At 43.3% G+C, this 17,702-nt stretch overlaps 1 protein-coding gene across 1 annotated transcript in view; it reads right to left on the bottom strand.

Moving 5' to 3' along the window:
- PEX11G (peroxisomal biogenesis factor 11 gamma) overlaps nt 1-17,702 on the bottom strand; it is a 33,274-nt gene that overhangs the window by 11,809 nt on the left and 3,763 nt on the right. The window contains exon 3 of the mRNA XM_073545891.1: nt 2,317-2,495. Within this exon, the coding sequence (XP_073401992.1) occupies nt 2,317-2,495 (179 nt within the window). The remainder of the gene's footprint in view (nt 1-2,316; nt 2,496-17,702) is intronic.

Raw genomic sequence — 17,702 nt, 5'->3', positions numbered from 1 at the left:
GATTCTGGTTCTTCAAACCACACATCCAAACCCTTTCCAATTCCTGGCGATTCCAACTGAAAAATATCTCGGATCCGCAACAAGAATCTGCAAAAACACTAGTGCATGCCCTCATTATCTCTCGCCTTGACTACTGCAATCTCCTGCTTTGTGCCCTTCCCTCCAACACTCTCCCACCCCTCCAATCTATCCTAAACTCTGCTGCCCGACTAATCCACCTATCCCCCACCATTCCCCAACCTCTCCTCTCTGTCAATCCCTGCACTGGTTCCCCATTACCCAGAGACAGTTCAAAACCCTAACCATAGCATATAAAGCCATCCACAACCTGAGTCCTCCATACATCTGTGACCTTGTCTCCCGGTACCTTCCTGCACGCAACCTCCGATCCTCACAAGATCTCCTTCTCTACTCCCCTCTTATCTCCTCTTCCCACAATCGCATACAAGATTTCTCCTGTGCCATGGCATAAATAGCATTATAATAAATTATAAAATTGATTCTGTGACTAGAGGTTACACAATTGTCAGTCCATTTTTTTTTTTAATATCTCCTAATCTAACTAGTTCTAGTTTTGAGATCATTCTTCAGTTTACATATAATCTTATGTATTTAACAAGGACATTTGGGTGTTCCCCATAGTTCATGTTTGCACACTATACCAAATACCTACAATAGAGATGTTATCTACTCAAGAAGGGTCAATACTTTGCTGTAATTAATGCTGATTTTGAGCTATTTAACACCGCATATACTCGATTATAAGCTGGCCTGAGTATAAGCCGAGGCACCTAATTTTGCCACGGAAAACTGGGCAAGCTTATCGACTCGCGTATAAGCCGGGTATGCATTGTCCCCTTATCCCTGTCTTTCCATGTGTGGCTTCTCTCTACTGTCCTGCTATGCGTGGCTCCCCCTGTTGTATGCATGGCTCCCACGGTCCCGTATGGCTTGGCTCGGCTCGCCCCGTCCTACTTAACCTTGCCGTCGCTGCATCTCCGTTGTCCCAGCAACTCTTCCCCTTTGCTGAGCGGTCAAGTGGTACCGCTCATTAAGGTAATGAATAAGCGCTCCACGCCTATGGGAGAGAAGACACGTGCATATTCACTACCTTAATGAGCGGTACCATGTGACCGCTCAGCACAGGGGAAGAGCTGCCAGTGCCGGGACAGAAATGCAGGGACAGATGCAGGAGGGCGAGTAGGATGTTGTCTTGAAGTCAACGGCTGCTGCTGTCACTGTGCCATAGCCGCCGCCTCCTGCCGCTACTCCCCCTCCCCTGTCAAATTTCTGTACAATGACTCATGTATAAGCCGAGGGGGGCGTTTTCAGCACAAAAAAGAGTGCTGAAAATCTCGGCTTATACACAAGTATATACGGTAATTTCTTGTCCAAAGTTAGGTCACAAGTCTAATAGTACAGTGACAAACTCCTGACAAACTGTTTCATCTTAAGTGAATGTAAAAATAACCAATTGTTTCAATTACAGTATTTAGTTAAAATTTATTTTTTGTAAATCTCAGCTATATTAAAATACAGAAACCTTGCAATTTTTACACAAATAGGGCTAGTATTAGACTTGTATTTTCTATTCAATAGACTTTTCAGCAATTACATTATCATCATGACATTACAATGAAAGGTACAGTAACATCTCTATATACAGTAGATAAACTATCAGCTTCCTTACCGCCCCACTCCTACTCTGCAATGATGCTTTAAAATGCTGGGAGTCTCTTTACAAACAAGCGCTGTGTTTGCTGTAATAAGAAGCACTGACAGTGCTTCCTCCTCCATACCCAACAGTCATGTGATCCTTATGTATAAGGAGGGAGCAGGTGCTGCTGGGTCATAAGAAACCAAAGCAGAATGCTGCATCTCCCTTATATGATATATTGGATCCCGATACATCAGTTTCAATTACAAGGAAAACGAAATGAAATAAACTACTCAATATTGAAATGTCCCTCAAATGTCTTTTATGACCTTATGGCGTGAAAAACAAGTACAGCACATGGATGGCATCTGTGTACAATCTGTCTGCTGTCCATGTTTAACATTGAAAAAAGTATAGGAGAAGCTTTGTAATGTACTCATTTCTTTAGCCATCAATGAAAAACGCTGATAACACACTGATGGTAAAAAAACCTGACACATTGATGACACGCTGATGGTAAAAACTGACACACTGATGAAACATTGATGGTAAAAATGGACACACTGATGCACAACACTGATCACACAGGTACCAATTTTTTCACATAGGTATTTTAACATATATAATATTTATACAACTACAACAGACAAATGACCTACCGTATAATCCCAACTACAAGTGAAAGACCCCAAAAGGCTGTGCTGGCTGCCCACCACTTATCAGACTTGATGTGAATAACTCCAGCATCTGCTGCCCAGGCCATATGCTCACATGGATAATAGAGCTGGTCAAATATGTTGCCCAAAACAGAAATCCACCTGATGAGACAGTCTTTCTCCTAATAGTAGACACGCAGGAAGATTAGAAAACAATTGTATACGTTGTGAGATAACCAAAATATGTGTAGCAAACATCATGGTAATAAGATGCATAAAGTAAAAGATCAACAGCATACAATTCACATAGAGAAAGAAGGTCTACAAAGTATAAAACAAACAATAATAATAATAAATTTTATTTCTATAGCGCCCACATATTCCACAGCACTCTACATTTCAGAGCAGATTTGTACAGACAATATACATTACAGCATAACAATAATCACATAGATCATAACAGATACCAAGAGGAAAGAGGGCCCTGCTCGCAAGCTTACAGTCTATGAGGAAAAAGGTAGACACGAAAGGTGGGTGGTAACAGTTGCCCTGATTGTATGGACCAGCCATAATGTTAAGTGTATAACAGTACGGATGCAGAGGGCTAATGGATGCATAAAGCATGTGGGAACATAATGCGGGGAACCTGGTTATGGTAAAAAACTTTTGGCTGTGCAACATAGGGATAGATTAGGTTAATGTGTTGAGGCGGTAGGCCAGTCTGAATAAATGCGTTTTCAGGGCACGCTTAAAATTGTGGGGATTGGGGACTAATCGTATTGACCTGGGAAGTGCATTCCAAAGAATTGGCGCGGCACGTGTATAGTCTTGAAGACGGGAGTGGGAGGTTCTGATTATTGAGGATGCTAACCTCAGGTCATCAGCAGAACGGAGTGCACGGGTAGGATGGTATACTGAAACAAGGGAGGAGATGTAGGGTGGTGCTGAGCCATGGAGAGCTTTGTGTGTGAGGGTAATAAGTTTGTACTGGATTCTGGAGTGGATGGGTAGCTAGTGTAATGACTGGCACAAGGTAGAGGCATCGGTGTAACGATTGGCGAGGAATATGATCCTGGCAGCTGCATTCAAGAGAGATTGGAGGGGGGAGAGTTTGGTAAGAGGGAGACCAATTAGAAGGGAGTTACAATAGTCGAGACGAGAATGAATAAGAGAAACAGTCAGAGTTTTTGCAGAATCAAAAGTAAGAAAAGGTCGAATTCTAGAAATGTTTTTGAGGTGCAGATAGCAAGAGCGAGCCAGTGATCAGATGTGGGGGGACAAAGGAAAGCTCAGAGTCAAGTATGACCCCAAGACAGCGGGCATGTTGCTGGGGAGTAATAGTAGAACCACACACGGAAATGGCAATGTCGGGTATAGGTACATTAGTAGCGGGAGGAAACACCAGGAGTTCAGTCTTTGACAGGTTCAGTTTCAGATATAGTGAGGACATGATGTTAGACACAGCTTTTAGACAATTGCCGATGTTTTCTAGAAAGGCTGGCGTGATGTCAGGAGAAGAAGTGTATAATTGGGTGTCGTCAGCATAGAGATGGTACTGGAAACCAAATCTACTGATTGTTTGACCAATAGGGGCAGTATACAAAGAGAAGAGGAGGGGGCCTAGGACTGATCCTTGAGGAACCCCAACAGTAAGGGGAAAATGAGAGGAGGAAGAGCCAGCAAAAGATACAGTAAAGGAGCGGTCGGAGAGATAGGAGGAGAACCAGGAGAGAACAGTGTCCTTGAGGCCAATGGAACGGAGCATAGTGAGGAGGAGCTGATGTGTCGAATGCTGCAGAGAGATCCAAGAGAATTAGCATGGAGTAATGACCATTTGATTTAGCTGTTAGCAGATCATTAGAGACTTTAGTGAGGGCAGTTTCAGTAGAATGTAAAGAGCGGATCCGGATTGAGAGGGTCGAGAAGAGAGTTTTCTAAGAGATAGCGGATAAGACGGGAGTGGACCAGGCGTTCCAGGAGTTTAGAGATGAAGGGAAGATTAGAAACAGGTCTATAGTTAGCAGCACAGTTTTGGTCGAGGGATGGTTTTTTAAGTAGTTGATGTATGATGGCATGCTTAACCCCTTAACGACCAGGGGTATTTTTGGTTTTACATTTTCATTTTTCCCTCCCCTTCTTTCCAGAGCCATAACTTTTTTATTTTTCCGTTTATATGGCCATGTGAGGGCTTATTTTTTGCGGGACGAGTTGTACTTTTAAATGACATCATTGGTTTTACCATATGGTGTACTCGAAAACGGGAAAAAAATTCCAAGTGCGGTGAAATTGCAAAAAAAGTGCAATCCCACACTTGTTTTTTGCTTGGCTTTTTTGTTAGGTTCACTAGATGCTAAATCTGACCTGCCATTATGATTCTCCAGGTCATTACGAGTTCATAGACACCAAAACATGTCTATGTCCTCTTTTATCTAAGTGGTGAAAAAAAATTCCAAAGTTTGCTAAAAAAAAAAAAAAAAAGAAAAAAATTGGCGCAATTTTCCGAGACCCGTAGCGTCGCCATTTTTCATGATCTGGGGTCGGGTGAGGGCTTATTTTTTCCGTGCCGGACTGACGTTTTTAATGATACCACTTTTGTGCAGATACGTTCTTTTGATCGCCCGTTATTGCATTTTAATGCAATGTCTTGGTGACCAAAAAAACGTAATTCTGGCGTTTTGAATTTTTTTCTCGCTACGCCGTTTAGCGATCGGGTTAATGCTTTTTTTTTTATTGATAGATCGGCCGATTCTGAACGCGGCGATACCTCATGTGTATGTGGGATTTTTTTTTTACTGTTTTATTTTGATTGGGGCGAAAGGGGGGTGATTTGAACTTTTAGGTTTTTTTATTTTTTTATTTTTAAACTTTTTTTTTTTTTTTTTTTTTACTTTTGGCATGCTTCAATAGCCTCCATAGGAGGATAGAAGCATGCGCAACCCGATCAGCTCTGCTACATATGGGCGATGAGCAGATCGCCCATATATAGCAGATTTACTGCTGTGCTTTCAGCGCTGACCACCAGGTGGCGCTGAAAGCCATATGCCTGGAACAACCATAGAGGGGTCATAGAGACCTCTGGTTGTCCAGGCAACATGACGCCGACCCCCGATCACGTGACGGGGGTCGGCGATGACGTCATTTCCGGCCCAGCGGCCGGAAATGCTATTTAAATGCTCGCTGTCAGCTTTGACAGCGGCATTTAACTAGTTAATAGGCGCGGGCGGACGGCGATTCTGCTCGCGCCTATTGCGGGCACATGTCAGCTGTTCATAACAGCTGACATGTCCCGGCTTTGATGCGGGCTCAGCGCCTGAGCCCTCATCAAAGCAGGGGAAATGTCTGATGACGGACTGTGTCCGTCATTGGACATTAAGGGGTTAAATGAGGAGGGAAAGATACCACAAGAGAGAGAGAGGTTAAATATTTTAGTTAGGCGAGTGGTCACAGCAGGGGAAAGGGTCTGGAGTAGATGTGACGGAAATGGGTCACTGGTGCAAGTGGTTGGGTGGGAAGATGCAAGGAGCCTACTTACTTCTTCTTCTGAGACTGGTTCAAAGTCAGAGAGTGAGCTAGATGCAGTGGGGGAGGGAGGACAGTGCGTGGTATGAGATGACTGGGAGATAATTTCCTGTCGGATCTGGTCAATTTTTTCTTTGAAGTAATTGGCCAGATCGTCAGCTCGGAGCTCCGTGGTTGGGGCCTGTACTCTTGGGTTGAGTAGAGAATGAAAAGTGTCAAAGAGACGTTTCGGGTTATTGGACAGTGAGGTGATGAGGGTGTTGAAATAGGCTTGTTTGGAGAGGTGAAGGGCAGTGTTGTATGCTCGAAGCATAAACTTATAATGGATGAAATCTTCGGGTAGGTTGGATTTTCTCCACAGACGTTCGGCGCACCTGGAGCACCGCTGCAGGAAACGTGTTTGCAGGGTGTGCCAGGGTTGTCGCCGTCTGTATTGTGGTGTTCTATGAATAGGGGGTGCAAATTCATCCAGGGCACTTTGAAGTGTTACATTGTAATGCTTCAATGCAGAATCAGGATATGAAAGGGAGGAGATAGGGGCCAATGAAGACTGCAAGTTCTTCATAAGTTTCTGGGTGTTAATGGCCTGTATGTTTCTATAAATATGGACAGTGGGGGTGACTTGAGCAGCCTGGCAGTTCTTGATGGAGAATGAAAGAAGGCTGTGGTCAGAGAGCGGGAGAGGGGAGTTTGCAAAATCATCCACTGCACAAAGCCGAGAGAAGACCAAGTCGAGGGAGTTCCCGTCTTCATGCGTTGGAGAATTAGTAAGCTGCGAAAGGCCAAACGAGGAGGTTAGAGATAAAAAGTGATGGGGAGAGGGGAAGAGCAATGGGGATGTTGAAATCTCCCATGATGAGGGTAGGGATGTCACAGGAGAGAAAATGTGGAAGCCAAGTGGCAAATGATGGGAGGGGCCGGGAGGGCGATACACCACCGCCACTCGCATGGAGAAGTGGGTGTAGAGTCTGACGGCATGGACCTCAAAAGAAGGAAAGACAAGTGAGTTTGGTCACTAGTCCAGTAGCTCTGTAAACCTTTGCCAACATCCTATCATAATTATCCAATTAGGTGAAATGAAGGCTGAAATGTTCTGATATAAATACATATTTTGGCCTCTGTTTTATATACAATGACAGAAGAAAAGCTAAGTGTTTGTCGATACAGAGAAGTATTGTAAGGGCTTTTTCATATGTTGCATTTCTAATGCTATATTCACACTTTGCGTTTTTGCTGGAGTTTTTTTTTAATGCAAATAAAAAGCTGTGTTTTAAGCTATGCGCGCACTTTGAGTATTTGCTTGCAAGGTTTCCTCATCTCTTGGCAGGAAAAACACTGCAGCTAACAAGCGTTTCTGTATGCGTTTTTTTCCATGAATTTTTGCACAGCAATGAAGGGTTTTTTGAGCTAAATAAAGATAGTTAAAAAAAAAAAAAAATTTTGTGATGTAATTTCTTGGTTCAACCACCTTTTACATGCTGAAGCAGTGGCATCAGGGCAATGGGATTAGGGCTTGGTGTCAGCAGCTGTCATTGACTGTCTTAACAGCTGTCTTAACAGAATGAAAAAAAAAAAATTGCGTTGACTCCTGCGTAATTTTAATAACCAGCAGAGGGAAAGCCAACGGCTGATGTTAATATTTTAGGAAGGAGACAATAGGCATAAAGGTTCCCAGGCTACTATTATCTCGCAGCTGTTTGCTTAGCCTTTACTGGCTACTTTACAGGAGGACCCCAGAAAAAAACTGTCATAGGGTCCCCCTATAAAATCTAATGAGGAAAGGCTAGGCAGGCAGTTGGGGGCTGATATTAATAGAACCACGAGAATCCAAGCTGTAATTAAACAGCAGGCAAAGTGAAGAGAACCAAAGAATTAAAATTTAAATGTTTATTAATAAATAATTAAAATGAGGGACACAAGACATAAATATACAAAAATACCCGGGGGGGGGGGGGGGGACCAATGAATAAACCTAACCAAAGATAAAGTGCCAGTGCATATAGATATCTCCAAGTCAAGCAAGAATTATGTAAATGGTAAACAGTGCAAACACTATATTGACTTCAAGACATTGCCTTTATGGGAAAGCAAATAGCATTCACTTGGTACAGGGAAGTAATACTGTAACAGAGTGCCTATGGCATCTTTCAATAACTATAACCATGTCAAAGCTTAAATTAAGCACAAGTAAATGTGACCAAATGCAATGTTATATATGAAGTAAAAACATATTACCTAGACTATGGAGCTGTAACAACAGGCACTGAAGAGTGGCAGAGAACGCGGTGGTTCGACGATTCCCCCACGCCGCTCTCTGTCACTCTTCGGTGTCTCGTTACAGTTCCATAGTCTGGGTCAGCGATGGCAGACCTCTCAGCTGGCACGCGGCATCGCCTCATCCTTGTTCCGGAGTGCCGAGCTGCAACTTCCTGCCTCACACATTGAGCAGCGCGGTCGCGGCTGGATGATATCATTCAGCTCCGCGGCTGCTGTGCCATTGAGAGGAAGGAAGCTGCATTCGCGCGGAGAGGTCGAGTGTGGCCGCTGGGCCAGTGAAGCGGATGTGGTGTGTGTGTGTCAATGATGGGGAGAGGGCCAGTTATGGAATGAGGGCCAATGATGGGAGTGATGGGGAGAGGGCCAGAGATGGGGAGAGGGCCAATGATGGGAGTGACGGGGAGAGGGCCAATGATGGCGGTGATGGGGAGGAGGAAATTATGGAGATGGTGGATTGGACAATTTCTACATTTCTACATGAAGGGGATCATGATGGGGCATATTTCTGCATGAAGGGGATCATGATGGGACATATTTCTGCATGAAGGGGGATCATGATGGGACATATTTCTGCATGAAGGGGGATCATGATGGGACATATTTCTGCATGAAGGGGGATCATGATGGGACATATTTCTGCATGAAGCGGGATCATGATGGGACATATTTCTGCATGAAGGGGGATCATGATGGGACATATTTCTGCATGAAGGGGGATCATGATGGGGCATTTGGCACTTCGTCATAAATAATTGGGTTTTAGGTTGCAGTTTGGGCACTCAGTCTCAGAAAGGTTCGCCATCACTGGTCAAGGTAATATGTTTTAACTTCATACAGTACAGACCAAAAGTTTGGACACACCTTCTCATTCATAGAGTTTTCTTTATTTTCATGACTATGAAAATTGTAGATTCACTCTGAAGGCATCAAAACTATGAATTAACACATGTGGAATTATATAGTTAACAAAAAAGTGTGAAACAACTGAAAATATGTCTTATATTCTAGGTTCTTCAAAGTAGCCACCTTTCGCTTTGATTACTGCTTTGCACACTCTTGGCATTATCTTGATGAGCTTCAAGAGTAGTCACCGGAAATGGTTTTCACTTCACAGGTGTGCCCTGTCTGGTTTAATAAATGGGATTTCTTGCCTTATAAATGGGGTTGGGACCATCAGTTGTGTTGTGCAGAAGTCTGGTGGATACACAGCTGATAGTCCTACTGAATAGACTGTTAGACTTTGTATTATGGCAAGAAAAAAGCAGCTAAGTAAAGAAAAACAAGTGGCCATCATTACTTTAAGAAATGAAGGTCAGTCAGTCCGAAAAATTGGGGAAACTTTGAAACCATCAAGCGCTACAAAGAAACTGGCTCACGAGGACCGCCCCAGGAAAGGAAGACCAAGAGTCACCTCTGCTGCGGAGGATAAGTTCATCCGAGTCACCAGCCTCAGAAATCGCAGGTTAACAGCAGCTCAGATTAGAGACCAGGTCAATGCCACACAGAGTTCTTGCAGCAGACACATCTCTACAACAACTGTTAAGAGGAGACTTTGTGCAGCAGGCCTTCATGGTAAAATAGCTGCTAGGAAACCACTGCTAAGGACAGGCAACAAGTAGAAGAGACTTGTTTGGGCTACAGAACACAAGGAATGGACATTAGACCAGTGGAAATCTGTGCTTTGGTCTGATGAGTCCAAATTTGAGATCTTTGGTTCCAACCATCGTGTCTTTGTGCGACGCAGAAAAGGTGAACGGATGGACTCTACATGCCTGGTTCCCACCGTGAAGCATGGAGGAGGAGGTGTGATGTTGTGGGGGTGCTTTGCTTGTGACACTGTTGGGGATTTATTCAAAACTGAAGGCATACTGAACCAGCATGGCTACCACAGCATCTTGCAGCGGCATGCTATTCCATCCGGTTTGCGTTTAGTTGGACCATCATTTATTTTTCAACAGGACAATGACCCCAAACACACCTCCAGGCTGTGTAAGGGCTATTTGACCAAGAAGGAGAGTGATGGGGTGCTACGCCAGATGACCTGGCCTCCAGAGTCACCAGACCTGAACCCAATCGAGATGGTTTGGGGTGAGCTGGACCGCAGAGTGAAGGCAAAAGGGCCAACAAGTGCTAAGCATCTCTGGGAACTCCTTCAAGACTGTTGGAAGACCATTTCCGGTGACTACCTCTTGAAGCTCATCAAGAGAATGCCAAGAGTGTGCAAAGCAGTAATCAAAGCAAAAGGTGGCTACTTTGAAGAACCTAAAATATAAGATATATTTTCAGCTGTTTCACACTTTTTTGTTAATTATATAAATCCACATGTGTTAATTCATAGTTTTGATGCCTTCAGAGTGAATCTACAATTTTCATAGTCATGAAAATAAAGAAAACTCTTTGAATGAGAAGGTGTGTCCAAACTTTTGGTCTGTACTGTATATAACATTGCATTTGGTCACATTTACTTTTGCTTAATTTAAGCTTTGACATGGTTATAGTTATTGAAAGATGCCATAGGCACTCTGTTACAGCATAATTTCTCTGTATCTAGTCAAAGCTATTTGCTTTCCCATAAGTGCAATGTCTTGAAGTCAATACAGTATTTGCACTGTTTACCATATAAATAATTCTTGCTTGACTTGGAGCTATCTGCAGTGGGGAAAAAAAGTATTTAGTCTCCCACTTAAAAAGATGAGAGGCCTGTAATTGACAGCATAGGTAGACCACAACTATGAGGTATGTGCACACATAGTGGAACTCTCGCGGAAATTACCACGAGAATTCCGAATTCCATTCCGCGGGAAAATTGCATTTAAATTCCCGTGGAAAAACTAGCAATTTGCAACAGGGCTGTGGAGTCGGAGTCGTGGAGTCGGTGCTCATTTTGGTGGAGTCGGAGTCGGAGTCGGTATAAAATGGACCGACTCCGACTCCTAAAATATATAATAAATTGGGTACAGTAATTCAGTGCAGGATGTGCTGAATATTTTTTCATAGGAGTTTGGGAAAGTTATGAAATGTCCTATAAATGGCTGTTATATTCCTGATCTAAGGCTACATTCACACACAGCGTTTTTCCTGTGTTTTTTGAGGATACGTTTTTCAGCTGCAAAAGCTGATCATCTTTTTAAAAAACTGCATCACCTGAAAGGTTTTTGAGCTCATAGATAATGTTTTCAATAGCAAAAGCAGATTAGAAATCTGCTCTATCCATCCATTTATCCATATCGTATCTGTACCAAAAAGAATGAAAACCGGGTAGTACACCAATATATATTCTGTTCTATCTAAATATCTTGATTATTGGATCATAAAAATGATTAAATGTCTGAGGTTCACATTGTACTACAATAAATTTTTCACTTAAATATAAGCAATATATGTGTGGGAGTCGGAGTCGTGGAGTCGGAGTTGGAGTCGGAGTCTGTGTAAGGGAAATTGAGGAGTCGGAGTCGCAGGTTTGGCTTACCGACTCCACAGCCCTGATTTGCAAGCGTAATTAGCTTGCAGAATGCTAGCGTTTTCCAAGCGATCTGTCGCATTGCTTGGAGAACTGATTGACAGGTTGGTCACACTCGTCAAACATAGTGTTTGACGAGTGTGAGCAACTTTTTACTACTGAGGCTGCCTATGCAGTATCAGTAGTAAAAGATAGGATGTAAAAAGTAATTAAAAAAATATTGTTATTCTCACCTTCCGGCGTCCCGCGCAGCCTTCCCGCCTCTCTCCACGCTCCCAGTAATCCTTTGCGTGAATGACCGCGAGACGTTGTGCTTTCGTGAGATCGCGACGTCATCGCGGTCATTTTCGCAAAGTATTACTGGGACCGGGAGCGTGGAGAGAGGCGGGAAGGCTGCGCGGGACGTCGGAAGGTGAGAATAACAATATTTTTTATTTTAATTCTATTTTTTACAGGGATATGGTACCCACAGCCCGGAGGACAGTCTCCTCTCCTCCGGATCGTGGGTACCATCCGCAAATGTACTGCTTACTTTTCACATGGTGGGCACAGCCACATGCGTAAAGTAAGCAGAACAACGCATTACTATGGGTGTAGGATCGCCGCAATTCCGCTAAATTAATGAGCATGCTGCGTTTACCGCGAAGCGATTCCGCCGTGGAAAAAAACGCAGCATTAGCACAGCATTGCGGAATCCCATAGGGATGCATGGCGTGCTTATTTTTCGCGGCAAAAATCGCGCATTTAAAACCTCTGTGAAAATGCGGAAAAAAAACGCGATTTGTGAACGTAGCCTGAGAGTCTAAATGAGAAAACAAATCCAGAAAAATCACCTTGTCTGATTTGGCAAGATTTATTTTGCAAGTTATGGTGGAAAATAAGTATTTGGTCATTAACAAAAATTCATCTCAATATTTTGTTATATATCCTTTGTTGGCAATGACAGAGGTCACAAGGTTGGCACACATTGTTGGTGATATGTTGGCCCATTCCTCCATGCAGATCTCCTCTAGAGAAGTGATGTTTTGGGCCTGTCGCTGGGCAACACGAATTTTCAAGTTCCTCCAAAGGTTTTCTATGGGGTTGAGATCTGGAGACTGGCTAGACCACTCCAGGACCTTCATATGCTTCTTGCGAAGCCACACCTTTGTTTCCCTGGCAGTGTGCTTGGGATCATTATCATGCTGAAAGACCCATACATGTTTCATCGTCAATGCCTTTGCTGATGGAAGGAGATTTGCACTCAAAATCTCACAATACATGGCCCCATTCATTCTTTCATGTACACAGATCAGTCGTCCTGGTCCCTTTGCAGAGAAACAGCCCCAAAGCATGATGTTGCCACCCCCATGCTTCACAGTAGGTATGGTGTTTTTTGGATGCAACTCAGCATTATGTCTCCTCCAAACACGGCAAGTTTTGTTTCTACCAAACAGTTCTACTTTGGTTTCATCAGACCATTTGACATTCTCCCAATACTCTTCTGGATAGTCCAAATGGTCTCTAGCAAACTTTAGACAGGCCAGGACATGTACTGGTTTAAGCACAGGGACACGTCTGGCACTGCAGGATCTGAGTCCATGGCGGCATAGTGTGTTACTGATGGTAGCCTTTGTTACAATGGTCCTAGCTCTATGCAGGTCATTCATTAGATCCCCCCGTGTGGTTCTGGGATTTTTGCTCACTGTTCTTGTGATCATTTTGACCCCACGGGGCGAGATCTTGCAAGGAGCCCCAGATCGAGGGAGATTATCAGTGGTCTGGTATGTCTTCCATTTTCTTATTATTGCTCCCACAGTTGATTTCATTACACCAAGCTGGTTGGCTATTGCAGATTCAGTCTTCCCAGCCTGGTGCAGGGCTACAATTTTGTTTCTGGTGTCCTTCGACAGCTCTTTGGTCTTCACCATAGTGGAGTTTGGAGTGTGACTGTTTGAGGTTGTGAACAGGTGGCTTTTATACTGATAACAAGTTCAAACAGGTGCCATTACTACAGGTAATGAGTGGAGGACAAAGGAGCCTCTTAAAGAAGAAGTTACAGGTCTGTGAGAGCCAGAAATCTTGTGTGTTTTCCACCATAATATGAAAAATAAATCTTGCCAAATCAGACAAGGTGATTTTCTGGATTTGTTTTCTCATTTTGATTCTCATAGTTGTGGCCTACCCATTATGTCAATTACAGGCCTCCTTTTTTAAGTGGGAGAACTGACATCTGAGAGCGTGACCTTGCAGCGCTCTGACCGACAGTCTTACAGGCGGTAGCGTTACCGCCGATAACTACCTCCGCGCCGGTGTTTCTCTCGCTGTCACACAGATGACAGTGTGGGAAACACCATAGGAAGCCGGTAAAAAACGCAAACAAAAACTCAGTAAATCAGCAAACATGCTTATACCTGTGTTTTTCCTGCGGATTTGACGGACTCAATTGAAGTCAATGTGTGGAAAACTCTGTAGAAACACACAAAGGCATGGACATGCTGCAGAAATAAAACGCACTGCAAATACTAAAGGATAATTACTGATCATGTGCACAACACTTCAGGATTGTCATTGAATTCGCTTGCATAAGGATTCCATAGCGTTTTTGGCTCATTTCCCCACAGGAAAACCGCCGTCTTACGTTTCCAACAAAGTGGATGGGATGCATTGAAATCTCCTGCCCTCTGTGCTGTATTTTACCCAGCATACACCGGGTACCTGCACTGCGTGTTACACATCAGCAACATGACAATATCTCTTGCGGGTACATGAAGTTCTCCGTGCAGATTTTTACCATAGACTTGCAAGTAAAAAACGCACGTGATTTAACCGCTTAATGTCCAATGACGGACATAGCCTGTCATTGGACGTCTCCCCCGCTTTGATGTGGGCTACGGCGCTGAGCCCACATCAAAGCCGGGACATGTCAGCTGTTTTGAACAGCTGACATGTGCCCGCAATAGGCGCTGGTGGAATCGCGATCCACCCGAGCCTATTAACTAGCTAAACACCGCTGTCAAACGCTAACAGCGGCATTTAACAGGCACTTCCGGCCGCGCGGCCGGAAAAGCGCACATTGCTGACCCCCGTCACGTGATCAGGGGTCAGCGATGCATTGGCATCACAAACAGAGGTCTCCTGGAGACCCCTATGGCTGTTGATGCCGCACCGCTATGAGTGCCACCCGGTGGTCGGCGCTGATAGCAGTGCAGTAATTCAGCTACATATAGGCAATCTGAAATATGTCCAATATTTAAAGTTTATTAGCTATCCAATAAAATATATAGATTAAATATTAGTAATAAGGGGAGGCCAATGAAAAGGCACAACCAGGGGACAATAATAATAACTGATATTATATATAACGACAGTATCTCACAATGCTGAATAAAAACAAAAATTGAAAGTGCTAGTGCCAATATAACATCTATCTGTAAACAGCAAAGTAGGAATAATTCATAATATCATATAAAGTGCGGTTAGACCTTTCTAAGTTAGGTTAGGTTCTTTCGTTTAATTTTATTATCCGATTTGTCCCTTTTTATCTTCCATGTGTGCGATATTTATCATTATAAGGTGATATTTATTAGTATAAGAAGATTATATATCGCACTTCTCCGTGAGTTATTTTATATAGGCAATCTGCTACGAGTCTTGAAAGATGGCGCAATTTTCTCTTTTTTTTTTTTAATGAACTTTGGAATTTTTTTTCACCACTTAGATAAAAAAGAACCTAGACATGTTTGGTGTCTATGAGCTCATAATGGCCTGGAGAATCATAATGGCAGGTCAGTTTTAGCATTTAGTGAACCTAGCAAAAAAGCCAAGCAAAAAACAAGTGTGGGATTGCACTTTTTTGCAATTTCACCACACTTGAAATTTTTTTCCCGTTTTGTAGTACACGACATGGTAAAACCAATGGTGTCGTTCAAAAGTTCAACTCGTCCCTCAAAAAACAAGCCCTAACTTGGCCATATTTACGGAAAAATAAAAAAGTTATGGCTCTCGAAAGAAGGGGAGGGGAAAATGAAAATGCAAAACCAAAAATACCCCTGTTCGTTAAGGGGTTAAGTGCGTTTCCGAGGTGGAAACAGAAAGACACGTGTAGTCTGCACTTGACTATCAATAAAGTTTTGTCAAAGCCAAATACCAGGAAGTATAAAAAAAAACAAAACAGCTTTATTTAAAACATGGCACACCAACAAGAGACAAAAAAAAAACATCTAAAAAATGCAATAAAGATAACCTAATTTACCTAATAGGTAAGTCTGCAACATCAAAAATGCACTAAAAGCTCATTGTGGGAATAGAGACTAAAAAAAAAAAAATAAACTTCTTACCAATATACCCAAAATCACTTTCTTTTGTAGGCTCTAAATTAGTAATAATTTGGTTCCCTTGAAAACAGAAAGTCTCCCAGAGACAATCGGCCACTGCGAAGCATTCAGTGATGGAGGAAGCCTGCAGAGGAATGACACGCCGGCAGCACTTTTCTAGCATAAAAAAAATGATGAATTGTCCCCTAATGGAGAACATGCATATTATTTTTCTAATATTCCGACTACAGGACACGCTTTTGACATCTGACAGGTCAATGGAGCCCTATGGCTACATTCTGCATGTATGTTGTGAATATAGTGTCAAGACACAGAACCTAGAGAGGGTTTTTCAGGAATATACATTGATGGTCTATCCTCACACTTTAATATTGGGAGACAAAGGGTGATACCCATGTGGAGTCCACTGGTCTCCTACCAGGTATCATGCACCTGCCCTATTAGTGAGGATAGGAGGCATGCGCAGTACCTGCCGGTACCTCCAATTGACCAACTGATGCCCATCGATTCAGAAGGGAAATGTGGATAGCCCCTTTAGTAAGGTGTGACTGCTCTAGTCTGACCTAATGGCTGATATTTGCATGCATCTCAATGTTCTAGGTAGAATATACCAGTACGGCTGGGCTGGTACTGCAGTACAAGCCTTCGTGTGCATTTCAGAAGGCAGCTCAGCACTGCAGAGTGAAGACCAGATACCTAACACTGCCCAAATATACTAAACTAGTATCTGTGAATTCTGCTCAATTTTAATAGGAACCGCAGGCAATCTAAAATGTATGATATGGATATCAGGGGGAACAAGGAGCTGGCACGTGGGACACAAATGCTGCAAATGTCTGATGAGGTGTTTTATTGCATTAACATAGCACATACAAGTCAAACTCTGGCCTGCAGGATGATTATATTTGGCCCCCAGCTCAGGAACAAGGGAGAGAGCTTTGTTTTTTGTTTTTAACGTGGGGCCCACTATACTGTATGGAGGGCTCTGTGAGGCCCACTATACTGTATGGAGGGCTCTGTGAGGCCCACTATACTGTATGGAGGGCTCTGTGAGGCCCACTATACTGTATGGAGGGCTCTGAGGTCCACTATACTGTATGGAGGGCTCTGTGAGGCCCACTATACTGTATGGAGGGCTCTGTGAGGCCCACTATACTGTATGGAGGGCTTTGTGAGGCCCACTATACTGTATGGAGGGCCAAGTGAGGCCCATTATACTGTATGGAGGGCTAAGTGAGGCCCATTATACTATATGGAGGGCTATGTGAGGCCCATTATACTATATGGAGGGCTATGTGAGGCCCATTATACTATATGGAGGGCTATGTGAGGCCCATTATACTATATGGAGGGCTATGTGAGGCCCATTATACTATATGGAGGGCTATGTGAGGCCCATTATACTCTATGGAGGGCTATGTGAGGCCCATTATACTCTATGGAGGGCTATGTGAGGCCTATTATACTATATGGAGGTGGTAAGCCAGCGTTTCTGCACACGTCCTCTCCTTCGCCTCTGCAGGGAAGCCGGTGTGTGTACCTACCAGTCTGCGCTCCCTCGCCGTCTGTTGGTGCTGCTCATTTTTTCCGTGCAGATTTTAAGTAGTTTAAAATCATCAGCGTGTCAATTCATTCAGCAGTTTTTGCAGCATTGTTCAAATAAATAGGAAAAAATTAATGTAAGCAGCGTACATTTTATGCAGCATTTTTCCTGCCAACACTGTAATTTTTGGTGCAGAAAAATTTGCTACAAATATTCAACGTGTGCACATACCTTTACTGAACGTCCAGGTAAATGTTGAGAATTAAAGGGGTTG

Source organism: Dendrobates tinctorius, unplaced genomic scaffold, assembly GCF_039654945.1.
Source record: "Dendrobates tinctorius isolate UK_male_01 unplaced genomic scaffold, ASM3965494v1 ptg000011l, whole genome shotgun sequence".
Taxonomy (NCBI): domain Eukaryota; kingdom Metazoa; phylum Chordata; class Amphibia; order Anura; family Dendrobatidae; genus Dendrobates; species Dendrobates tinctorius.
Note: the sequence above shows the minus strand (reverse complement) of the source record. Positions and strands in the feature narration are given on the sequence as shown.